Source organism: Pelecanus crispus, chromosome 1 (assembly GCF_030463565.1).
Source record: "Pelecanus crispus isolate bPelCri1 chromosome 1, bPelCri1.pri, whole genome shotgun sequence".
NCBI classification, from domain to species: Eukaryota; Metazoa; Chordata; class Aves; order Pelecaniformes; family Pelecanidae; genus Pelecanus; species Pelecanus crispus.
Genome location: NC_134643.1, coordinates 226,747,292 through 226,770,566, shown reverse-complemented (window position 1 = coordinate 226,770,566; position 23,275 = coordinate 226,747,292). Strand labels below are relative to the sequence as shown.

Genomic DNA, 23,275 nt, shown 5'->3' with positions numbered 1-23,275 from the left:
GAAAGGCTCCGAGCAGCGCCGGCGGGCACCGCGGCAGGGTCGACGCGCCAGCGTCTCGGCCGAGAGTAGGAAACCGGGTGTCTGTACAAGTTCTGTCACGGCACCGTGCGGAGGGAGGGGAATTAAAGACCAAAAAAAAAAAAAAAAAAAAAAAAAAAAAGAAAGGGGAGAGGGGGAAAGAAATAATAAACCCAAAAAACAACTCAAAACCGGTGAAGCTGCGGTGCTGCGAGGCGGGCTCAGGGGATGCCAAACTGTACAACCAGTTCTTCTTTGGCGTCGACACGGATCTGTGAGAGCGCGCTGAAGGCGTAGGCAGCTATCCGGGACACCTGCGGGCGCAAGCACAGTGGCCAGCGTCAGCGGCGGCTCCGGCAAACGCCGGTATCCCAAAGAAAACACCGCAGGGAGCAGTGAGGCCGGCGGCCCCGGCACATCCCACCCACCCCAGCCTTCCCGCAGGCAAACCCCATTTCCCACTGAAAAAAGAAAAAAAAAAAACCTTCAAAAGCGTAAAACCGGCTGGCAAAAGCCCGCCCGCCGCGCCGGTGGGGCAGAGGGATGCGGTGGGCTGGGCAGAGCCGTTCCGCTTGCCGGGCCGTGCCCGGATCCCTGCCCGTCTCTGTTTGGGAAGGGGTTTCTGGCAGCCCAGGGTCAGTCTCCTCTCCCCACACACTTCGGTACCGAAATCCGCTTCGCTATTCGGACCCCGCGGCCGGGGAGGAAGCGCCGCGAGCCGGAGACGCCGCAGCAGGGGCTTTGTGCCGGGCTGCACCAGCCATCCCGCGGCTGCCAGGACCGGCAGGCAGGCTGGGAACCAGCGCTCTCCGGTGCAGAATGGGGAGACCCCCCTGCAAAGCAGCCCGGAGCAAACCGGGGCCTTTTTCAGTGCGTTTAACGGGCAAGGCGGCAGCTCCCGCCCGCAACGGAGAGCGTTTCCCCGGCAGCTCCTTCCTCAAAAGCGGCAGCAGGGCTCCGCGGGAGCGATGCCGCCTGCGCTGCAGAACGCCCTGCTGCCGCCGTCGCCCCTCCGAAGGGACTGGAAGGACGACAGAGGCGCTGCCTGTGCCGCCTGCACTTAGAAACCCGCAATCGGGCTTCGCCTTCAGCGCTGACGACTCGTTACGGGGCTGCCTGAAACTCGGGATGTTTCTGCGTCGGCCCCAACATCGCCTGCCGGCGCCGTGACTCCCGCCTCCACGCTCACCGGAGCCCCGGCACGAGCCGCGCTCGAGCCCACGGTGCCCGCGCTCCTCCGGCGAGGCTGCGCCGAGCTCAAGACAGCGAGAGCGGCCGCCGGGACGTCCCCGGGGCCCCTCCGGCACGGCCGGGCTGCCGCAGACAAGCCGGAGCGATCGCTGCCGCAATTGCCAGGGCTCCCGGAGAACGGGGACGGCACCGCCGCTCCTCCGGGCCGAGGATGCTTCAACCCCGGCATCTCCGCGGAGCGTGGAGCCCCTTCCTCACCTGCTGCAGGTCTGCGAAGGGGACGGGGTCGCTGGCGAGCACTTGGTGCGGTTGGTTGGTCAGAGACGGCAGCAGCGGCAGCTTCTTCCAGTGCGTCAGGTTGTTGCTCAGCATGGCCAGGCGCGTGCTGCCGAGGGGAGAGCGGCGAGGGTCAGCGGCGGGGAGGAGCACGCCGGCCCGCCCCGACGCAGGGAGACCCCCGGCTCGGCAAAAGACGGGTGCCGCACCTCCAGGGCGCCGGCACCACCGAGGGGAAGCCGGGGAGAGCCGCATTTGCACCGCCGCCGGCATCCACCCCCACCTTCGCTCCCGGCGGCAGGAAGACGAGGGAGCTTCCAGCTCTCCAACACAGGCGCCTTTTCACGCCGGAGCGATCGCATCCAGCCAAGCCGCCGTCTACCCCGCGCGCCAGCGGCAAACACAGGGGCCCTTTGTGCGCGCCCCGCCCTCGCCGAGCCCGTAGCCGAGCCCACAGCCGAGCCCGTAGCCGGGACGAGGGCTCTGCCGCTGGCGCTGCCCCAGGGCTCGCCCAGCAGTGCCGGGAGAGCCGGAGGGGAGGAGCGGGGCCGAGCAGAACCTCTTCGGACGCGGAGAGCCCCGCTCCGCGCAGGGTTACTCTCCCGATTTCAAAACCACCAGGCCCTGCCCGGGGATGCGGTTTTGGGGGGCTGCCAGCATCCCCAGGGAGCGGGGCGAGTCCCACCTGTACTGCCTGGCTCTGTCCATGTACTCGTGCTGCTCCATGCCTTGGGAATCCGCTGCCGACACGTCAATGATGTTGCTGCGGAGACACAAGACAGCGGGTCCCGCTGCGGGTTCCTCGCTCCCCCCAAGCCCCGTTCCGCATCTCGGGAAGACCCAGCACCCTCCGACGAGGGCGGGCAGGATTTCGGCAGCCTCCAGCATCACAAAATGAACAGCGCGGGGCCATTACGAGGCCAAACTCGCAGCGTGGACGCGGCCGGCTGGGCAGGAGCGTGCCAGGCTGGAAGGGCTGCTTTCCGGGAGGGAAATGCTGAGGACTGCAACCGGCCCGGGGCAGGCACGGACGGGGGTACAGGGGCTGGGGGGCTTCGGTTCGTGGCCTCCTGCAGCGCAGGCAGGCCCGTGCCCCGGGGACCGCAGCACACAGCCGCTCGGGGAAGGACGCTGTGTCACGCCGCGAGGATTAAACGCTTGGTAGACATCCCGAGAGCCCCGGTACGGGGCCTTGGGCTCAGAGAGGATCTGGGCACTCGCCGCGGTCCGTGCCACAGCCCTGCCCCGGTGCCCCCCGCCTCCCCCTGCAAGCAGAGCGCTGCTCAGGGCTGCTGTGCCGCCATGCGTGGGACACGGACTGGCTGCCACCGGCCCCTCCGTGCCAGGCAGGGGGGCGGCAGGGCCCCACAAGCACCCCAAAGGCCCCCCCAAGCCAGGCTGGGCACAGCCCTCACCCCAAACTGCCCTCCCCGGAAGGGGACGCAGCGCCCATGCCCCCCAATTCCCCTCTCCGCATCCCCAGAGACTCGCCCCAGTGTAGGGCTGGGCTCCCCTCGCTGCGGCAGCCCCTGCTCCCAGCCCAGGGGTCACCTCACCCCCGGGGTCTCGCCTCTGCACCCCCGTGGGGCTCAAATCAGAGGGAGGGGGCCGGCCGCAGGCAGCCCACCCCCACCGCAGGCACGGCCCGCAGCCCCCTGCTTCCCCTCGCCGCCTACGGCCGCTCCCCGCAGCGCCGAGGGGGTTACGGCGCGAGGCTTACATGGCCGTTTTGGCGAGGATGGAGGACAGCATGGCCTGCTCGTCGGTGCGCGCCGACGGGAGGTTGTGGTAGCTCTGCTCGGCTCCGTTCAGCACCTTGTTGGGAGGGCTGGCCGCCGGCTCCAGCAGCCGCTTTGTCTCTTCTTCCTGGGGAAAAGGGAGAGGAGAATCAGCCCCGGGTTCCCCCGCGCCAGCAGCCTTCGCTCCACGGGACGGGGCGAGTCTCGCCCCGCGCCTGCCAAGCGCTGCCAGGACGGCTCCTCGTGCTTCCCGGCGCGATCCCAGCACAGCCCCGACTCCGCCGAAGCAACGGCCGGGCTCCTCCTCCCCAGTTCCTTCGCTTTTTCCCCCAGCCGAAGACCCCGCTGCCAGGAAGGGAGCAAGCGCAGCCGAAACGCCGTGGGCATCCCTGTCACCTGCTCGACGCGCCAGCGCCGACCCACCCGAAACCTCGCGGCTAATGAAGACGTGCCCGGCGCATCCCAAACCTGCCTACACGGCACACACTGCGTGCCCAGGGGCCGGAGATACCCCTGCCAGCTTTTTGTGCCCGCACGGGGCTCGCCCGGGCCAGGCGAACCCCACCAGCGGGGCAGGGGGTGCCCGGAGGAGGCTTTTGGCAGGAGCGGAGCCGCAGGGCACGTCCCCCGCCGCAGCGCCGGGGGTGCCGAGCCCCCCAGCCGTGGCTCAGGCCTCAATCCCCCGGCTTGGCAGAGCAGGGGCTGGGAGAAGAACCCGGCGGGGAGCCGATGGGCACACGCACCCAGGAGAGCGGGATGCGCAGCCTGTGAGCTGGGGCGAGCCGGGACGCGGTCGCTCCTCCGCACGCCCAGGCAGCGACGTCTTCGGCTCCAGCCCGGCCAGCAGCTCCCTCTCCCCTTCCTCCCGCTGGGAAACGCCGCCGCGATCCCCACCCCAGCCCAGGCCCCTCTCCTTCCCCGCCGCACCACGGCAGCTCGGCGGCAGGCTGGGCTCCCCCGGGGACGAGCCGTCGCGGCCGAGCTCCCTGGCCCACACCGGAGCCGGGAATTATGTTTCCACGGGACAGGTAACAGCCCCGATTTTGCACCGGCCCCCCTGAGCCGCTCAGCAAGAGGCGGCAGCGGGGACAGTTGCTCCGTCTCGGGAAGGAAAACCTGGCACTGCTCCCGCCAGCACCGCGACGGCCGCAACTGCTCCGGGCCCTGGGTTTACACCTGCACCCGGGATGGGGTCTGCAGGGGCAGTGGTGGCGGGGGGAAGCTCGTCTTGCGCGATCCGCTGAGCCCCCTCCTCCTCTTTGCATGCGGCAGAAACGCAAGGAAAAAGCGACGTTAAGCAGCTCGCGGGCAGCAGCGGCTCGCTGAAGCTGTTCTAGGAGAGGAGCCGGCACCGGGGCTGCGCCGCCGGAGAGGGGAAGGTTCCGGAGAAGGGAACGCCGGCGGGGAGGCTGGCGCTACCCCGGCGGGGGCAAGCGGCCACCAGCACGGGAAGAAATCAGCCACCCCGAATTGGCCCGGGCAGGCGCCGTGGCAGCTTCCTCAGGGATTCTGCGAAGCGGAAAGGATGAGACGGCGTCGGAGGCAGGGAGAGAGGCCGCAGCGGGTCCGGTAGCACCGGGGAAACGGCCCCATTGCTCCCCAAGGCACGGTCGGGTTTCTTTGGGGATGGCTGCCCGGGGCTCCGCGGGGCCGGGGAGGCAGGACAGGCAGCCCGTGTCCCCCCCCCTCGCAGCGTGGGGGCTGCGTGCCGGGGTCCCCGGTGTCCCCGTTCCCCGCACCGCAGGGCGAGACGTCAACCGGCACGGCAGCAGCAGCGGCCGGGCCGGGAGCGGTGGGGTGCAGCCAGCGGGGCCCAGGCAGCGGGGCCGGACCCCCAGATACAGCGGGGGGGTGGGGGGGAGCAGGGCCCCGTGGCCGGGCCCCCGCGGCCGTCACGGCGCAACCGGCGATCCCGAAGCCGGGGAAGGGCCCGGGATCCGCGAAGCCCGGTGCCGCGGGGGGTAGGGGGGACACCGGGCCGCGGGCGGGGGGAGACACCGGGCCGGGGGGGGGGGGGGGGGGCCCTCCGGCAGCAAGGCCTCACCCGGAGCGGCCAGGCCGCCTCCCCCCCCCCCCCGCGGCGGGGCCGCCTCCTGCAGGGCCGGGCCGCCCCCCCGCCCCTCCCGGGCCTTCCCCCGGCCGCCCCGGGCCCACCTGGTCGGAGGCCTCGGCCTCGCTGCTGTAGCAGCAGCCCATGGCGCGGCGGGGCAGGGCCGGGCGCGGCGCCGCTACGGGGTCCGGTAGGGGCCGCGCCGCCCCGGTCACGTGAGGGCGGAGGGGGCGGAGCCTCCGGCCTGCCTACCTGCCCCGCCCACCCGCCCGCCAAGCCCCGTGACCCGCCGTCGCGTCACGTGAGCGGCGGCAGCCAATGGGAGAGGGGGAGGTGGGCAGGGCCGCGCCGCCGCCCCGCCCCGCCTGTGGCGCCGCCGTCACGTGGATGGCGGCCAATCAGCGCGCAGGCGTGTGGGAGGGGCGGGAGGGAGGGGGGGAGAGGGGAGCGCGCGCCCGGCCCCGCCCCTGCGCCTCGCCCTCCGCCGGGGGCGCGCGCGCCGGCGGGCGGTGTCACGCGGGGGCGGGGGCGAGGCGCGTGCCGGCGGCCTCGTGACCGCACCGGCGGCACGCGCGGCTGCGCGGGGAGGGGCGGGGCCGCCGCGAGACCGAGGCCGCGTCACCGCGCGGGGGGGGCGGGGGGGCGCGCGTGATCCCGCCCCGGGCACCGCCCCCAGCGCCACCACCGCCCCCAGCGATCCCAGTGCCCCCAGTGCACCCAGTGCTCCCAGTGCCCGCAGTGCACCCAGTGCCCGCAGTGCACCCAGTGCCCCAGGGCTCCCAGCGATCCCAGCGCCCGCAGTACCCGCGGTGCCCCCAGTGATCCCAGTGCTCCCAGTGCCCGCAGTGCACCCAGTGCCCGCAGTGCACCCAGTGCCCCAGGGCTCCCAGTGGTCCCAGTGCCACCAGCGCCACCACTGCCCCCAGTGATCCCAGTGTCCCCAGTGCTCCCAGCGCCCACAGTGCACCCAGTGCCCCAGGGCTCCCAGTGGTCCCAGTGCCCCCAGCGCCACCACCACCCCCAGTGATCCCAGTGTCCCCAGTGATCCCAGTGCCCCCAGTGCTCCAAGCGCCCACAGTGCACCCAGTGCCCCAGGGCTCCCAGTGATCCCAGCGCCTGCAGTGCCCCAGTGCCCCCAGTGGTCCCAGTGCCCCCAGTGCTCCCAGCGCCCACAGTGCACCCAGTGCCCCAGGGCTCCCAGTGGTCCCAGTGCCCCCAGCGCCACCACCACCCCCAGTGATCCCAGTGTCCCCAGTGATCCCAGTGCCCCCAGTGCTCCGAGCGCCCAGTGGTCCCAGTGCCCCCAGTGCTCCCAGCGCCCACAGTGCACCCAGTGCCCCAGGGCTCCCAATGATCCCAGCGCCCGCAGTGCCCTCAGTGCTCCCAGTGCCACCAGTGGTCCCAGCGCCCCCAGTACTCCCAGTGCTCCCAGCGCCCCCATGCCTGAACTGCCCCCAGTGCCACCAGTGCTCCCACTGCCCCCAGTGGCCTCGCTGCCCCCAGTGCACCCAGCGCCCCCAGTGCCCACAGTGCTCCCAGCGATCCTAGTGCCCCCAGTGCTCCCAGTGCCTGCAGTGCTCCCAGTGATCCCAGTGCTCCCACTGCCCCAGTGCTCCCACCGCCACCAGTGCCCCCATGCCCAAACTGCCCCCAGTGCCCCCAGTGTACCCAGCACCCCTGTGCCCGCGGTGCTCCCAGTGCACCCAGTGCCCCCATGCTCCCAGCGCTCTGGGCACTCCCAGTGCCCCCAGTGCCAGCGCAGGCCCCACCCTGGGCCCCCGCTGCTCCAGCCGAGCCGGGCACGGGTGGGGTGGCCACGGGGGACGGGAACGGGGTGGCCCAGCCGCACGGTGGGACCCACGGGGCACCCAGTGCAGGGGGGCTGGCAGCCCAGTGGGGTGGGGCACCTCAGGGGTGCCCTGAGCCCCCCAAGTCCCCTGAGCCCCCCAAGTCCTGGGTCCCCTGGGCCCGTCGCTGCGGTGACTGCGTCGGTGCTCAGCCCGGCAGGACGTCGTCCCGTGCTCCGGCTGCGCGGGAGGGAGAGCGGCAGAGGCCCCGCCGTGCTGGGGAGGCCACTCCGGGGGGGGGTCTGTGGGGAACCCCTGCCCCCAAACCCAGCACCCACCCCCCAATCCAGCCCCCCAGCCCCCAAACCCAGCCCCCAGCCCCCAAACGCTGCACCCACCCCCCCCAAACCCACCATCCAGCCCCCAAACTCTGCACCCACCCCCCCCCAAACCCACCATCCAGCACCCAAACCCTGCACCCACCCCACCAAACCCAGCACCCAGCCCCAGTATTGAGCGCCCAGCCCCCAAAATCTTCACCCACCACCCCAGACCCAGCACCCAAACCCTGCACCCACCCCACCAAACCCAGCACCCAGCACCCAAACTCTGCACCCACACCTCACACCCAGCACCCAGCACCCAAACTCTGCACCCATCCCCCCAAACCCACCACCCAGCCCCCAAACCCTGCACCCTCCCCACCAAACCCAGCACCCAAACTCTGCACCCACCCCACCAAACCCACAATCCAGCACCCAAACCCAGCACCCACGTCCCAAACTCTGCACCCACCCCCCCAAACCCAGCACCCAGCACCCAAACCCAGCACCTAGCCCCTAAACTCTGCACCCACCTCCCCAAACCCAGCACCCACCCCTCCAAAACCAGCACCCAGCACCCAAACTCTGCACCCAGACCCCAAACTCTGCAGCCAGCCCCCCAAACCCAGCACCCAGCACCCAAACTCTGCACCCAGCCCCCAAACGCTGCACCCACCCCCCCCAAACCCACCATCCAGCACCCAAACCCTGCACCCACCCCACCAAACCCAGCACCCAGCCCCAGTATTGAGCGCCCAGACCCCAAACTCTGCACCCACCCCACCAAACCCAGCACCCAGCACCCAAACCCAGCACCTAGCCCCTAAACTCTGCACCCACCTCCCCAAACCCAGCACCCACCCCTCCAAAACCAGCACCCAGCACCCAAACTCTGCACCCAGACCCCAAACCCAGCCCCCAGCCCCCAAACTCTGCACCCACCCCCCCAAACCCAGCACCCAGCACCCAAACCCAGCACCCACACCCCAAACTCTTCACCCACCCCACCAAACCCAGCACCCAGCACCCAAACCCTGCACCCAGCCCCTAAACTCTGCACCCACCTCCCCAAACCCAGCACCCACCCCTCCAAAACCAGCACCCAGCACCTGAACTCTGCACCCACACCCCAAACTCTGCACCCAGCACCCAAACTCTGCACCCACCCCCCCAACCCCACCATCCAGCACCCAAACCCTGCACCCACCCCACCAAACCCAGCACCCAGCCCCAGTATTGAGCCACCAGCCCCCAAAATCTTCACCCACCACCCCAGACACAGCACCCAGCACCCAAAACCAGCACCCAGCCCCTAAACTCTGCACCCACCTCCTCAAACCCAGCACCCACCCCTCCAAAACCAGCACCCAGCACCCAAACTCTGCACCCAGACCCCAAACTCTGCACCCACACCTCAAACCCACCACCCAGCACCCAAACTCTGCACCCATGCCCCCAAACCCAGCACCCAGCACCCAAACTCTGCACCCATGCCCCCAAACCCAGCACCCAGCACCCAAACTCTGCAGCCATCCCCCCAAACCCAGCACCCACCCCCCAAACCCACCACCCAGCCCCCAAACTCTGCACCCTCCCCACCAAACCCACAATCCAGCACCCAAACCCTGCACCCACCCACCCAAACCCAGCACCCAGCCCCAGTATTGAGCCACCAGCCCCCAAACTCTGCACCCACCACCCCAGACCCAGCATCCAGCACCCAAAACCAGCACCCAGCCCCTAAACTCTGCACCCACCTCCCCAAACCCAGCACCCACCCCTCCAAAACCAGCACCCAGCACCCAAACTCTGCACCCACACCTCAAACCCACCACCCAGCACCCAAACTCTGCACCCATCCCCCCAAACCCACCATCCAGCACCCAAACCCTGCACCCACCCCCCCAAACCCAGCACCCAGCCCCAGTATTGAGCGCCCAGCCCCCAAAATCTTCACCCACCACCCCAGACCCAGCACCCAAACCCTGCACCTACCCCACCAAACCCAGCACCCAGCACCCAAACTCTGCACCCACCCCACCAAACCCAGCACCCAGCACCCAAACTCTGCACCCATCCCCCCAAACCCAGCCCCCAGCCCCCAAACTCTGCACCCACCCCCCCAAACCCAGCACCCAGCCCCCAAACCCAGCACCCACCCCCCCAAACCCATCCCCCAAACTCTGCACCCACCCCACCAAACCCAGCACCCAAACCCCGCACCCAGCCCCTAAACTCTGCACCCACCTCCCCAAACCCAGCACCCACCCCTCCAAAACCAGCACCCAGCACCTGAACTCTGCACCCACACCCCAAACTCTGCACCCACCCCCCAAACCCAGCACGTAGCCCCCAAACGCTGCACCCATCCCCCCAAACCCAGCACCCAGCACCCAAACTCTGCACCCACCCCCCCAACCCCACCATCCAGCACCCAAACCCTGCACCCTCCCCACCAAACCCAGCACCCAGCCCCAGTATTGAGCCCCCAGCCCCCAAACTCTTCACCCACCACCCCAGACCCAGCACCCAGCACCCAAAACCAGCACCCAGCCCCTAAACTCTGCACCCACCTCCTCAAACCCAGCACCCACCCCTCCAAAACCAGCACCCAGCACCCAAACTCTGCACCCAGACCCCAAACTCTGCACCCACACCTCAAACCCACCACCCAGCACCCAAACTCTGCACCCATGCCCCCAAACCCAGCACCCAGCACCCAAACTCTGCAGCCATCCCCCCAAACCCAGCACCCACCCCCCAAACCCACCACCCAGCCCCCAAACTCTGCACCCACCCCACCAAACCCACAATCCAGCACCCAAACCCTGCACCCACCCACCCAAACCCAGCACCCAGCCCCAGTATTGAGCCACCAGCCCCCAAACTCTGCACCCACCACCCCAGACCCAGCACCCAGCACCCAAAACCAGCACCCAGCCCCTAAACTCTGCACCCACCTCCCCAAACCCAGCACCCACCCCTCCAAAACCAGCACCCAGCACCCGAACTCTGCACCCAGACCCCAAACTCTGCACCCACACCTCAAACCCACCACCCAGCACCCAAACTTTGCAGCCATCCCCCCAAACCCAGCACCCACCCCCCAATCCAGCCCCCAGCCCCCAAACCCAGCCCCCAGCCCCCAAACGCTGCACCCACCCCCCCAAACCCACCATCCAGCCCCCAAACTCTGCACCCACCCCCCCAAACCCACCATCCAGCACCCAAACCCTGCACCCACCCCCCCAAACCCAGCACCCAGCCCCAGTATTGAGCGCCCAGCCCCCAAAATCTTCACCCACCACCCGAGACATAGCACCCAGCACCCAAACCCTGCACCTACCCCACCAAACCCAGCACCCAGCACCCAAACTCTGCACCCACACCTCAAACCCACCACCCAGCACCCAAACTCTGCACCCATCCCCCCAAACCCTGCACCCTCCCCACCAAACCCAGCACCCAAACTCTGCACCCACCCCACCAAACCCAGCACCCAGCCCCCAAACCCAGCACCCACGCCCCAAACTCTGCACCCACCCCCCCAAACCCAGCACCCAGCACCCAAACCCAGCACCTAGCCCCTAAACTCTGCACCCACCTCCCCAAACCCAGCACCCACCCCTCCAAAACCAGCACCCAGCACCCAAACTCTGCACCCATCCCCCCAAACCCAGCACCCAGCACCCAAACTCTGCACCCAGACCCCAAACCCTGCACCCACCCCACCAAACCCAGCACCCAGCCCCAGTATTGAGCGCCCAGCCCCCAAAATCTTCACCCACCACCCCAGACATAGCACCCAGCACCCAAACCCTGCACCCACCCCACCAAACCCAGCACCCAGCACCCAAACTCTGCACCCACACCTCAAACCCACCACCCAGCACCCAAACTCTGCACCCATCCCCCCAAACCCAGCACCCAGCCCCCAAACTCTGCACCCACCCCCCCAAACCCAGCACCCAGCACCCAAACCCCGCACCCAGCCCCTAAACCCTGCACCCACCCACCCAAACCCAGCACCCAGCCCCAGTATTGAGCCACCAGCCCCCAAACTCTGCACCCACCACCCCAGACCCAGCACCCAGCACCCAAAACCAGCACCCAGCCCCTAAACTCTGCACCCACCTCCCCAAACCCAGCACCCACCCCTCCAAAACCAGCACCCAGCACCCAAACTCTGCACCCAGACCCCAAACTCTGCACCCACACCTCAAACCCACCACCCAGCACCCAAACTCTGCACCCATGCCCCCAAACCCAGCACCCAGCACCCAAACTCTGCAGCCATCCCCCCAAACCCAGCACCCACCCCCCAAACCCACCACCCAGCCCCCAAACTCTGCACCCACCCCACCAAACCCACAATCCAGCACCCAAACCCTGCACCCACCCACCCAAACCCAGCACCCAGCCCCAGTATTGAGCCACCAGCCCCCAAACTCTGCACCCACCACCCCAGACCCAGCACCCAGCACCCAAAACCAGCACCCAGCCCCTAAACTCTGCACCCACCTCCCCAAACCCAGCACCCACCCCTCCAAAACCAGCACCCAGCACCCGAACTCTGCACCCAGACCCCAAACTCTGCACCCACACCTCAAACCCACCACCCAGCACCCAAACTCTGCACCCATGCCCCCAAACCCAGCACCCAGCACCCAAACTCTGCAGCCATCCCCCCAAACCCAGCACCCACCCCCCAAACCCACCACCCAGCCCCCAAACTCTGCACCCACCCCACCAAACCCACAATCCAGCACCCAAACCCTGCACCCACCCACCCAAACCCAGCACCCAGCCCCAGTACTGAGCCCCCAGCCCCAGGACCGCCCCCCCAGCCCCAGGGCCACCCCCGAGCCCCGTCCCCGTCCCCAGCCCCACTCAGCCCGGTAACCGGAGCCGGTGCCGGCGGCGGCTGAGGTGACACCATCAATAATTGAGCGGGCAGCGGGGCTTGGCACCGCTCTCGGGGCCACCCAGGCCTGCCTGCTGCCTGGGGACAGGTAGGTGCCACCCCCACGGCCCTGACCCCTCGCTGCAGCTGGGGACCCCCCCAAAAGCCCAGGGTGTGGGGTGCAGGTTATGGGGTGTGGTGTGGGGTGCGGGCTGTGGGGCGCCGGGTCAGCAAAGCGGGGACAAGGGGGGTGCGAGGGGCTCTGCCAGGCAGTGCCCCCCCAGCCCGACCCCCCCAGGACACCGGCCCTGCAGATGGGTCCCCTCGGCACCCGGGGTGCAGGGGTCCCCAGCGCACCCCGGGGTGCCCCGGGCTGGATCCGGCCACAGCCCTGCAGCCCCGGGGCTGGGCGCACCGTGCCGGCAGCACCGGAGCCCGGGGAGAGGCACTTCCCGGGGTGCAGAGCACGGGCAGCTCATGGCACCAGTGGCAGCTGGGAGGGACCCCCACCCCAGCACCCGCCGGGGGGACCCTGTCCGGAATAGTGTGGCCAGCAGGAGCAGGGCAGGGATCGTCCCCCTGTACTCGGCACTGGGGAGGCCGCACCTGGAATGCTGTGTCCAGTTTTGGGCCCCTCACTCCAGGAAGGACATCGGGGTGCTGGAGCGTGTCCAGAGAAGGGCAGCGGAGCTGGGGAAGGGTCTGGAGCACAGGGCTGGTGGGGAGCGGCTGAGGGAGCTGGGGGTGTTCAGCCTGGAGAAGAGGAGGCTGAGGGGAGACCTCATCGCTCTGCAGCTCCTGACAGGAGGGGGCAGGGAGGGGGTGTTGGGCTCTTCTCCCAAGGAACAGCGATAGGACAAGAGGAAATGGGCTCAAGCTGCGCCAGGGGAGGTTTAGATTGGATATTGGGAGAAATTTCTTCATGGAAAGAGTGGCCAAGCGTTGGACCAGGCTGCCCAGAGAGGTGGGGGAGTCCCCATCCCTGGAGGGGTTCAAAAAACGGGCAGAGGTGGCACTTTGGGACATGGTTTAGTGGGCATGGTGGTGTTGGGTTGATGGTTGGGCTGATGATCTTAGAGGTCCTTTCCTACCTTAGTGATTCCCAGTTTTTACTGTCAAAAAATAATCCAGCCACCAAGGCAGGAAACATGGAATTATGACTCTTCCCTTAACCGGTTCAGCGGTGGCCTTGGTAGTGTTGGGTTACTGGTTGGACTGGGTGATCTTAAAGCTCTTTGCCAACCTCAACGATTCCATGATTCTTTCCAAAGCCTCTCCACCCCCTGCCACAATGGTGTCACCGGCGATCGCCCTGGCCTTCCTCCCCTTCCTCGTCACCCTGCTGATCCGCTACCGGCACTACCTGGTGCTGCTGTACCGGGCGGTGCTGGTGGGCTGGCTGCGGGACCGGCTCACCGGCGTCCCGCGGGAGCAGCGCGCCTTCCAGTACCTGCTGGCCCACGCCATCCCCGGGGACCCCCGCCACGTCCTGCAGACGTTCGACCAGTGGTGCTACCGCTGCGAGCACCTCAGCAGCGTGGGGCCCGTCAAAGGTGAGCGTGACCCTCGCCCGCTTGCACCACGGGGGCCCCGGCACCGGGCATGGCCGTGGCACCATAAGCACGGCCATGGCACCAGTGGTATGGCCGTGGCATCGCCAGCGCAGCCATGGCACTGTTGGTGTGGCCGTGGCATCGTTGACACAGCCGTGGCATAGTTGGCGTGGCCATGACACCATTAGCGTGGCTGCAGCACCACTGGCACAGCCATGGCACCATTGGCACGGCCGTGGCACCATCATCATGGCCGTGGCACCACTGGCACAGCCATGGCACCATCATCACAGCCATGGCACTGTTGGCATGGCCATGGCACTGTTGGCATGGCCATGGCACCACTGGCATGGCTGTGGCACTGTTGATATAGCGCATGGCATTATTGGCACGACCATGGCACTGTTGTCATGGCCGTGGCACCATTGGTATGGCTGTGGCACTGTTGGCATGACCATGGCATCGTTGGCATGACCATGACACCATTGGTATGGCTGTGGCACTGTTGGCATGACCATGGCATCGTTGGCATGACCATGGCACCATTGGTATGGCTGTGGCACTGTTGGCACGGCCGTGGCATCATTGGTATGGCTGTGGCACTGTTGGCACGGCCGTAGCATCATTGGCAGAGCTGCGGCACTGTTGATATAGCTCATGGCATCATTGGCACGACCATGGATGGTGCTGTTGGCATGGCTGTGGCATCACCGATAGAGCCCACAGCATTATCGGCACAGCCGTGGCACTGCCGGCACAGTCACGGCACGTTGTCAGGGCTTGGCACGCCAGCGCGGCTGGGGACAGGGGACGGGTGCCCCGGGAAGGGCTGCTCGGGGACACGGGGAGCTTTGGCATGGCCATGCCCCTGCCATGCCGCGCCGCATCCCCTGCTCATTGCGGCGCCAAGGAACCAGCCGGCACAGCCCCCCTGGTGCCGGCAGCCCCAAGGACCCGATCCTGCCCAGGGAATTGGGAGCAGGAGGGGGAAGCGCGCAGTCCCCTGGGCACCCCAGGGTGCTGAGGGCCACGCGCCACGGCAGGGAGGATCGTGGAGCGGCTGCTGTACGAGCGGGCGCCGCTGCGGGTGCTGGAGCTGGGCACCTACTGCGGCTACGGCACGGTGCTGCTGGCGCAGGGGCTGCCGCCGGGCGCCCGTCTCTACACGGTGGCAGTGGATCCCCGCCATGCCGCCGTGGCCGAGAAGGTGATCCGCCTGGCCGGCTTCGACGAGCAGACGGTGAGCACCGTGCCCGGGATGGGGAACGCGCGGCTCTTCGCCGCGTTGCCGGGGAGGGGAGGGGGGGTACGCCGGCACCTTGCACCCCGCTCCCACCGCACAGCCACTGCAGGGCGGGATAACTGGGAAGGGAAACACCAGATCCTTCCCCACATGGATCCGTCATGGCCAAACATCCCGCGGAGGGGCCGGGGGTGGTGGTTTGGCACGCGGGCGGCGGTTTGACACCCCGGTACCGGGCGCTGAGCGGAGCCCGGCACAGGTGGAGCTGATCGTGGGCCCCTCGGAGGAGGTGATCCCCCGGCTGCGGGAGAAGCACGGCTTGCCGAAAGCCGACTTCATCTTCATGGATCACCGGAAGCGATGCTACCTGCGGGACCTGCGGCTGCTGGAGAGCCACCAGCTGCTGGCCGAGGGGGCCACCGTCCTGGCCGACAACGTCCTCTTCCCCGGCGCGCCCCACTTCCTGCAGTACGCCAAAACCTGCGGCAAATACCGCTGCAAGGTGCACCGCGCCAGCCTGGAGTACTTCCGCGCCATCCCCGATGGCATCGCCGAGCTCCGTTACACCGGTTAACTGCTGAGCCGGACGGCGAGCTTGTGCCTTGTGGTGATGGCGGTTGCTGCCGGCTAACCGTGCGCAGCCATAAACGGGCTCTGGAGGAAACGCGGTGGCTGCTGTGGTCTGTGGTGGGGCATGGCAGCGGAAGCAGCACGGCAGGTAGGAAGAGGGGGGGGCCTTGCTCCCTGTACGGCACCCGCCCGAGCCGCTTCCCCCCGCAGCCGTGCAGGAAGATCTGCGGGAGATGCCGGGGAAGTGCGGCGGAGAGCCCGGCTCTCTCTGGTAAGCACGGACCCCTGCGGCTCCCAGAGCCCGCCCCGGTGCGCCTCAGATACCGGATCTGGGGGCCGTTTTCTTAAAAAATGAGTTTATTAGAAAAGACACCGCATCCCCACCGTGCCAGGCAGAGCCACACACACCCCGGCAAACTGCAGCAGCCCTTCGGCCCCACCCCGGGTGGCCACGCCCCGAGCCCCCCTGCCCCACACGGCAGGGCGGGGGTCTTCACCGACATGCACCCCAGGGCGGCAGTGGGCAAGGGCTCTCCCCCAGCCTCCTCCTGTCCCTGGCTGCAATTTGGGGTGGCCAGGGCGGAATCAGATCATCCACTGGTCCTGATCCTGCTCTGCCCCCTCCATGTCCACCTGGGAAGGGGGAAAGGTTTGAGACCCCCACCCCGAGCAGGGGCCAGGCCATTCACAGCTGCCGGCCCTTCCCTCTCCTCCCAAAAGCAGGGAGACCCGGGGAGGGACGCAGCAGAGGGGGTGGAGGGGAGGAGACAACCCCCAGGGATCACCCTGGGGCTCCTGGGCGCCGCACACCCCCCCACTTTGGGGTCCCGGTGAGGCAGGGACACGGGCCAGCACCCCCAGCCCCGCTCGTTACCTCGTTAATCTCCCCGTCATCGGGAGACTCATTATAATCGTTCATCTCGTCCATATCCTGCATGTCCTCGTCGTCCTCCGAGTCCTCTTCGCTGTCTTCGTCGTCCTCATCGTCCTCCTCCTCCTCCTCATCGTAATGCTGCGGACACGACAGCTCCAGCGCCGCGCTGGCCCCCTGACCCCCAAAAAGCTGGGGGACCCCTGCCCGGCCCGCGACACCGCACCCACCTCAGACGCCGGCTTTCCGATGGGCACCAGGTTGTTGTCCTTCTCCGCTATGCTCTGGAGCTGGGGAAGGGAAGGGGGAGAAAGCGGGTGAGCACCCCGACAGCTCCGCAACGCGCCGGCACGGCTCCCCGCCGGCAAACCGGCCCTTCCCGCCCAGCTGCCGGCCCCTCGAGCGCTCGCGCCGCTTCCGAAGCGCGGCCGTTCGCGGCTGGCAGCTGCTGGAAAAGTCCCGTGGCATGCCCCGGCAAGCGCGGGGAAAGTGAGAGGGGCGGCGGGCAGCTGCCTGCGCGCCCCGGAGCGAGGCAGGGCGGTCCCAGGGATCTGCGGAGCACGAGCGCAGCTCAGACACAAGGTTTTTCTTCTAAAAAAGGAAAAAAAACCCAACCCAACCCAAATCTGAAGCTAGACAAGCCCAAATGCCGCAGGTGATTAAAGCCCAATTAAAACACTCTGGCACCTCCCATCCAAAGGGACTCCAAGCTTCCCCCAGGTGCTGGGCTTTTAATTATTGCTCGAAATTATTTTATTTAATTACCATAACTTAACCACAGAGATTCCTTTTTTTACATTTTAATCAAACAGATGTTGCCCCACCACCACCACACTCAGGTGTAGGGCCGCGGCACCAAACCGTGCTTGCGCGCTCCCAGGATGAGAAATCGCCACCCGCCTTCCTCGGGAAGAGGTTAATTAATTAACCAGGGTGCCTCGGCTTGGCACCAGCTCTTTAATCAACCGCTGCAGATAACAGAGAGCTCCGGGCAGGGAGGGCACAGCCGCCCGCAGCCACTGTGGCACACGGACAGCGGCAACGAGAGCCCAGGCGGCAGCAGCGGCTGAGGGGCCCTGCGAAATCCGACAGAAACGGCAGAAACGCGTGGGGGGAGCGGCCCTGCACCCCGGGAACTGCAGCTGCTGCGCAGCGGGGCTGGGACCTGGCCTGGCCCTGGTGCTAGAATAGAATCACAGAATCATTGAGGTTGGAAAAGAGCTTTAAGATCATCCAGTCCAACCAGTAACCCAACACTGCCAAGGCCACCACTAAACCAGTTCAGGGAAAAGTCATCGTTTCATCTTTCCTGCCTTGGGGGCTGCATTATTTCTTAATGAAAGTAAAAACTAGGAATCAGTAAGGTTGGAAAGGATCTCTAAGACCATCAGCCCAACCATCAACCCAACACCCCCATGCCCACTAAACCATGTCCCAAAGTGCCACCTCTGCCCGTTTTTTGAACCCCTCCAGGGATGGGGACTCCCCCACCTCTCTGGGCAGCCTGGTCCAACGCTTGACTACCCTTTCCCTGAAGAAATTTCTCCCAATATCCAATCTAAACCTCCCCTAGTGCAACTTGAGCCCATTTCCTCTCGTCTTATTGCAGTTCCTTGGGAGAAGAGACCAACACCCCCTCCCTGCCCCCTCCTGTCAGGAGCTGCAGAGCGATCAGGTCTCCCCTCAGCCTCCTCTTCTCCAGGCTGAACACCCCCAGCTCCCTCAGCCGCTCCCCATCAGCCCTGTGCTCCAGACCCTTCCCCAGCTCCGTTGCCCTTCTCTGGACACGCTCCAGCACCCCAATGTCCTTCCTGGAGTGAGGGGCCCAAAACTGGACACAGCATTCCAGGTGCGGCCTCACCAGTGCCGAGTACAGGGGGACGATCCCTGCCCTGCTCCTGCTGGCCACACTATTCCTGACACAAGCCAGGATGCTGCTGGCCTTCTTGGCCACCTGGGCACGGTGCTGGCTCATACTCAGCCGGCTGCGGAGCAACCCCCGCGCAGCCCGGGCCCGCAGCACGGCACGGGTGCTGCTGCCGGGCCCGGCCCCGGCCCAACCCCCGCCCCCCGGGGCCCACCCAGGCCTGGTGCTGCTGCTCCTGCTGCTGCAGCTCGGTCTCGTCCACGCAGGGCCGGTCGAGGTTGAACCAGAGCGGCTCGGTGACGCGCGGCAGCAGCGAGGGGAACAGCGTGGACATGGCGGGGCGGGCAGCGGCAGCGGGACGAGGGGGGCCAGGGCCGCCGCCGGCCGCCCACCCACCCGGAAGTACAACCCCGCCCGCCGGAAGCAGTTGGCAGGGGCCGCCCCGCCCCCTCCGGGCGGAGCATGCGCGGAAAGGAGACGCCCACCCCACCCCCATCTCGCGCGCGGCCGGCGAGGCCGCGCCCACAAGGGCGGGGAAAGGGGCGGGGCCAGGGCAGTGGGGCCACGGCTGATTGACAGCGGGGGGGGCTGCCCCCCGCGCCTCCCCCCCCCGCGCGTCCCACCCCGGGGCCGGCCCCCCCGGGGCATCTGTGACCCCCCCGGGGGCATCTGTGACCCCCCCCGGGGCATCTATGACCCCCCCGGGGGCATCTGTGACCATGGGGGGCACCTGCCCCCCCCCGGGGCATCTGTGACCCCCCCCGGGGCATCTGTGACTCCCCCGGGGGCATCTGTGACCATGGGGGGCACCTGCCCCCCCCCGGGGGCATCTGTGACCCCCCCCGGGGCATCTGTGACCATGGGGGGCACCTGCCCCCCCCCGGGGCATCTGTGACCCCCCCCGGGGCATCTATGACCCCCCCGGGGGCATCTGTGACCATGGGGGGCACCTGCCCCCCCCCGGGGGCATCTGTGACCCCCCCCGGGGCATCTGTGACTCCCCCGGGGGCATCTGTGACCATGGGGGGCACCTGCCCCCCCCCGGGGGCATCTGTGACCCCCCCCGGGGCATCTGTGACCCCCCCGGGGGCATCTGTGACCATGGGGGGCACCTGCCCCCCCCCGGGGCATCTGTGACCCCCCCCGGGGCATCTGTGACCCCCCCCGGGGGGCATCTGTGACCATGGGGGGCACCTGCCCCCCCCCGGGGCATCTGTGACCCCCCCCGGGGCATCTATGACCCCCCCGGGGGCATCTGTGACCATGGGGGGCACCTGCCCCCCCCCGGGGCATCTGTGACCCCCCCGAGGCATCTATGATGATGGGGGGTACCTGCCCCCCCCCGGGGCATCTGTGACCCCCCCCGGGGGTACCTGCTCCCCCCGGGTATCTGTGACCCCCCCCCGGGTATCTATGACCCCCCCCCGGGTATCTGTGACCCCCCCCCGGGTATCTATGACCCCCCCCCCCGGGTATCTGTGACCCCCCCCGGGGGTACCTGCTCCCCCCGGGTATCTGTGACCCCCCCCGGGTATCTGTGACCATGGGGGTCACCTGCCCCCCCCGGGGCATCTGTGACCCCCCCCCGGGGGTATCTGTGACCCATGGGGGGGGGATCTGTGGTCCCCCATGGTGTATCTGCCCCCCCCGGGGTATCTGCCCCCCCACGAGCATCTGTGACCCCCCCCGGGGTATCTGTGACCCATGGGGGGGGGATCTGCAACCCCCATGGGGGTATCTGCCCCCCCGGGGGGTATCTGTGACCCCCCCGGGAGTATCTATGACCCCCGAGGGGTATCTGCACCCCCCCGGGCATCCGTGACCCCCCCGGGGGTATCTGCGACCCCCCATGGGGTATCTGCCCCCCCCCAGGGTATCTGTGAACCCCCCCGGGGGTACCTGCCCCCCCCCCAATTCACCTCTTACCCACCGGGCTGCCCCCCCCCGCTCCCCCGGCACCCACGGGGGGGGTGGGGGTGGGGGTGGGGCAGCTCCTGCCCCTGGCCATCTGGGCACGGGGCCACCCCCCCCCCCCCCGGGGCGGGGGAGGGAAAGCAGCCACGAGTGGATTTTGGCCGGCGTTGGCCCCAACCCGGCGCCGGGGGAGGAGGGACCCTGGCTCCACGTGTGATTTGGGGGGGGCGGGGTGGGGGGGGGCAGCCAAATCCAGTGAGAGCGGGGGCCCCCGGGGCGCAGCACCCCATCCCGCCCCGTGCCCGGCGGGTGCTGCCCGAGCCGCCGTGCCCCCCGCCGCCGGCCGCCGAGCTCTTTGGGTCTGCCGTGACCTTTGAGACGAGCCGCGCTCGCCCCGCCGCACCCGCTCCTCGCCACCACCCCCAGGTAAGAACCCCGAAACCCCCGCGGCGGTGACGGCGCCGCCGCCGGCTCCCCGCGTGCCACGTGGGGGGGACTTTGTCCCCATCGGCACCGCGTCCCCGGTGGCACCGCTGCTCCCGCCACGGAGCTTCGGTGCCACCGTCCCGACGCCCGGTCAAGCGCCGGCAGGCCGATGGCGATGGTGCGGGTGCTGCTCTTGGCGCTCCTGGCGTGGCCGGCTGCCGCGGCGGCGGCGGCGAGGGAATCAGTGCTCAACATCTGCATGGACGCCAAGCACCACAAAACGCAACCGGGCCCCGAGGGGCTGCTCTACGGGCAGGTAGGGTCCTCGCCCACCCCTTCCCCTCCCCGCGCCCACCGTGGGAGCACCGGGCCCAAGCCCGGCACAACCGCGGCGGCGGGGGGTTCCTCAACCCCGACGCGGTCTCCGTCGCCCGCCGCCGGTGCTTTCCCCGGCGCGGCGGCATCACCTGCCCCCCTCCTCCTCTCCCCAACCGCCAACCACCAACGCATGCCCCGTGCCGGCGAGCGGCGGCGGGTGGCGGCCGTGCCGTGGGGCTGAGCCCCCCGTTGCGGCGGCGCAGTGTTCCCTCTGGAAGGAGAACGCCTGCTGCACCGCCAACACCAGCGTGGAGGCTCACCAGGACCAGTCGTACCTCTACAAATTCAACTGGGACCACTGCGGGGTCATGCCGGAGAAGTGCAAAGCGGCATTTCATCCAGGACACGTGCCTCTACGAGTGCTCGCCCAATTTGGGGCCCTGGATTAACCAGGTGGGGCGCAGACCCCCTCCCCTTCCCCGGCACCCCCGGCGTTCCGGGGGGAGGTGGGCGAGGGGGGGTCCCCGCGGGGGTTGAAGCGGGGTGGGTGCCGCTGGCAGGCGGACAGCAGCCTGGCGGAAAGAGCGGATCCTGCACGTGCCGCTGTGCCTGGAGGACTGCGAGCAGTGGTGGGAGGATTGCCAGAGACGCCGCCACCTGCAAGGTCAACTGGCACAAGGGCTGGAACTGGACCTCAGGTCAGTGGTGGTGGCGGGGGGGGGGCGTGGGGACCCCCCCCACACACACCTGAGCCCCCCTCTCCGCACCCTGCCCCCCAATCGCGCCGCTGCCAGGCTGCATCCCCCCCCACCTCGGGCGCGCGAGGGGTCCCGTGGCGGGGTGGGTGTCGTTGGCGGGGGGGTGCTGGCAGCGGGGCGGGGGTCCCCAAGGAGCGGGGCGGGGGGTCCCCAAGGTCAAACGCCGCGCTGACGCGGGCAGCGGGATGCAGCAGGACCCCAATACCCCCCCCAACACGCGCCGGGGTGCAGCACCCCGCATCCAACCCCCCCCCATCACCCCAAAACCCCCCCCCCAGGCTCCAACCAGTGTCCCCGGGGCGCCATGTGCCAGAAGTTCAAGTTCGTCTTCCCCACGCCGGCCGAGCTCTGCGAGCAGATCTGGTCCCACTCCTACCGCTACACCCGGCACCGGCGCGGCAGCGGCCGCTGCATCCAGATGTGGTTCGATCCGGCGCAGGGGAACCCCAACGTCGCCGTGGCGCGCTACTACGCCCGCGGCGGGGCCGCCGGGACCCTCGCCGTGCCCCCCGGCCCCCTGCTCCCCCCTCCTGCTGGCCCTGCTGCCCCCCACCCTCCCGGGCCTGCTCTGAGCGCCGGCGGCTGCAGGCAGGAGCGGGCAGCGGGTGGGCAGCGGGGCGCACGGCCCCCCCCCCCCCATGTCCCCACGCCGCGCCGGCCCCCCCAAAAATAAAAGCGTTTGCTCCTGCGCCGCTCGCTGTCGGGGTGCTGCGGCGGGATGGGGGCTAAAAGGGGGTGCTGGTTATTTGGGGGGGGGGGTGTGTGAAGTGGGACCCCCCCCCCGAAGCCGTCCCAGCTCTCGGGGTGCTGGGGTGCGTGGGGGGGGAATGATGGGGAATGGGGGGGGGGGGGGAGATGTCCCCGGGGACCCCCAGTGCCACCTCTGCCTGGGACGCGGCTGTCGGGGGGTCCCCACGTCTCGACTTGGGGGGCGTGGGGGGCTCTGCTCCCCCCCCCCCGGGTGCCCCCACCCTCTCCCGTTTATCCCGACCCCCGATGTCCCCCCCCCCCATGGTGGTCCCCATCCCCCGGTGCCCCCCTGGGTGCTGCTCCCCCCCCACCGGTGCCCCCCGCCCCCCAAGTGCTTCCCCCCCTCCGTGCCCCCCGACACCCGCCCCCCCCCTCCCGGACCCCCCTCCCCGGTACTGCTCGGCCCCCGGTGCTGCTCCCCCACCGCCCCCCCCCCCGTGCCCCCACCCCCTCCCGCTTATCCCCCCCCCGGGGCTCCCCAGGACCCCCCTGGTGCTTCCCCTCCCGGTGCCCCCCCCCGGTGCCCCCAGCCCCTCCCGCTTATCCCCCCCCCCCTCCGGGACCCCCCCGGTGCTCCCCCTCCCCTCCCGGTGCCCCCCCCGGTGCTTCCCCCTCCTGCCCCCCCCCCCCCGCTGCCCCCACCCCCTCCCGCTTATCCCCCCCCGGGGCTCCCCAGGACCCCCCTGGTGCTTCCCCTCCCGGTGCCCCCACCCCCTCC

The 23,275-nt window shown here is 68.9% G+C and overlaps 4 protein-coding genes across 6 annotated transcripts; 2 read left to right on the top strand and 2 right to left on the bottom strand.

Moving 5' to 3' along the window:
* LAMTOR1 (late endosomal/lysosomal adaptor, MAPK and MTOR activator 1) lies at nucleotides 1–5,436 on the bottom strand. The gene is made up of 5 exons (XM_075722960.1): nucleotides 5,379–5,436; nucleotides 3,206–3,351; nucleotides 2,171–2,248; nucleotides 1,468–1,594; nucleotides 1–332 (listed from the first exon to the last, which is right to left on the bottom strand). The coding sequence occupies exons 1-5, from the start codon at nucleotides 5,418–5,420 to the stop codon at nucleotides 240–242; spliced, it is 486 nt and encodes a 161-aa protein (XP_075579075.1). The 5' UTR covers nucleotides 5,421–5,436; the 3' UTR covers nucleotides 1–239.
* An 8,142-nt stretch (nucleotides 5,437–13,578) lies between these two features.
* TOMT (transmembrane O-methyltransferase) lies at nucleotides 13,579–15,657 on the top strand. Its single transcript, XM_075727750.1, has 3 exons — nucleotides 13,579–13,840; nucleotides 14,884–15,080; nucleotides 15,343–15,657. The coding sequence occupies exons 1-3, from the start codon at nucleotides 13,579–13,581 to the stop codon at nucleotides 15,655–15,657; spliced, it is 774 nt and encodes a 257-aa protein (XP_075583865.1).
* Nucleotides 15,658–16,146: 489 nt separating this feature from the next.
* ANAPC15 (anaphase promoting complex subunit 15) lies at nucleotides 16,147–18,725 on the bottom strand. 3 transcript variants are annotated; one of them, XM_075719185.1, is made up of 4 exons: nucleotides 18,606–18,725; nucleotides 16,755–16,814; nucleotides 16,528–16,701; nucleotides 16,147–16,286 (listed from the first exon to the last, which is right to left on the bottom strand). In XM_075719185.1, the coding sequence occupies exons 1-4, from the start codon at nucleotides 18,723–18,725 to the stop codon at nucleotides 16,239–16,241; spliced, it is 402 nt and encodes a 133-aa protein (XP_075575300.1). In that variant the 3' UTR covers nucleotides 16,147–16,238. The 3 variants fall into 3 exon arrangements, with proteins under 3 accessions (XP_075575300.1, XP_075575313.1, XP_075575305.1); XM_075719198.1 differs by having other exon boundaries at nucleotides 16,147–16,298; nucleotides 16,528–16,665; XM_075719190.1 differs by having other exon boundaries at nucleotides 16,528–16,665.
* A 2,175-nt stretch (nucleotides 18,726–20,900) lies between these two features.
* On the top strand, nucleotides 20,901–22,379 carry LOC142595085 (folate receptor alpha-like). Its single transcript, XM_075722397.1, is given in 7 exon segments — nucleotides 20,901–21,047; nucleotides 21,313–21,432; nucleotides 21,434–21,509; nucleotides 21,618–21,694; nucleotides 21,696–21,747; nucleotides 22,086–22,335; nucleotides 22,337–22,379. Coding segments are annotated over 7 exon segments (765 nt in total).
* Nucleotides 22,380–23,275: the final 896 nt, after the last annotated feature.

Bases quoted from the DNA above. Each gene is read 5' to 3' on its own strand.
- ANAPC15 (XM_075719185.1), bottom strand. From the start codon at position 18,725: ATGTCCACGCTGTTCCCCTCGCTGCTGCCGCGCGTCACCGAGCCGCTC. The intron at 16,815-18,605 runs GTGGGCCCCGGG...TCCCTTCCCCAG, and splicing joins AGCAGCAGCACCAGGCCTGG to CTCCAGAGCATAGCGGAGAA. The intron at 16,287-16,527 runs GTAACGAGCGGG...CCCCCTTCCCAG, and splicing joins ATGACGGGGAGATTAACGAG to GTGGACATGGAGGGGGCAGA.
- LAMTOR1 (XM_075722960.1), bottom strand. From the start codon at position 5,420: ATGGGCTGCTGCTACAGCAGCGAGGCCGAGGCCTCCGACCAG. The intron at 3,352-5,378 runs GTGGGCCCGGGG...CCTTTTCCCCAG, and splicing joins AGGCCGAGGCCTCCGACCAG to GAAGAAGAGACAAAGCGGCT. The intron at 2,249-3,205 runs GTAAGCCTCGCG...GTGTCTCCGCAG, and splicing joins ATCCTCGCCAAAACGGCCAT to CAACATCATTGACGTGTCGG.
- TOMT (XM_075727750.1), top strand. From the start codon at position 13,579: ATGGTGTCACCGGCGATCGCCCTGGCCTTCCTCCCCTTCCTCGTCACC. The intron at 13,841-14,883 runs GTGAGCGTGACC...GCGCCACGGCAG, and splicing joins CAGCGTGGGGCCCGTCAAAG to GGAGGATCGTGGAGCGGCTG. The intron at 15,081-15,342 runs GTGAGCACCGTG...AGCCCGGCACAG, and splicing joins CCGGCTTCGACGAGCAGACG to GTGGAGCTGATCGTGGGCCC.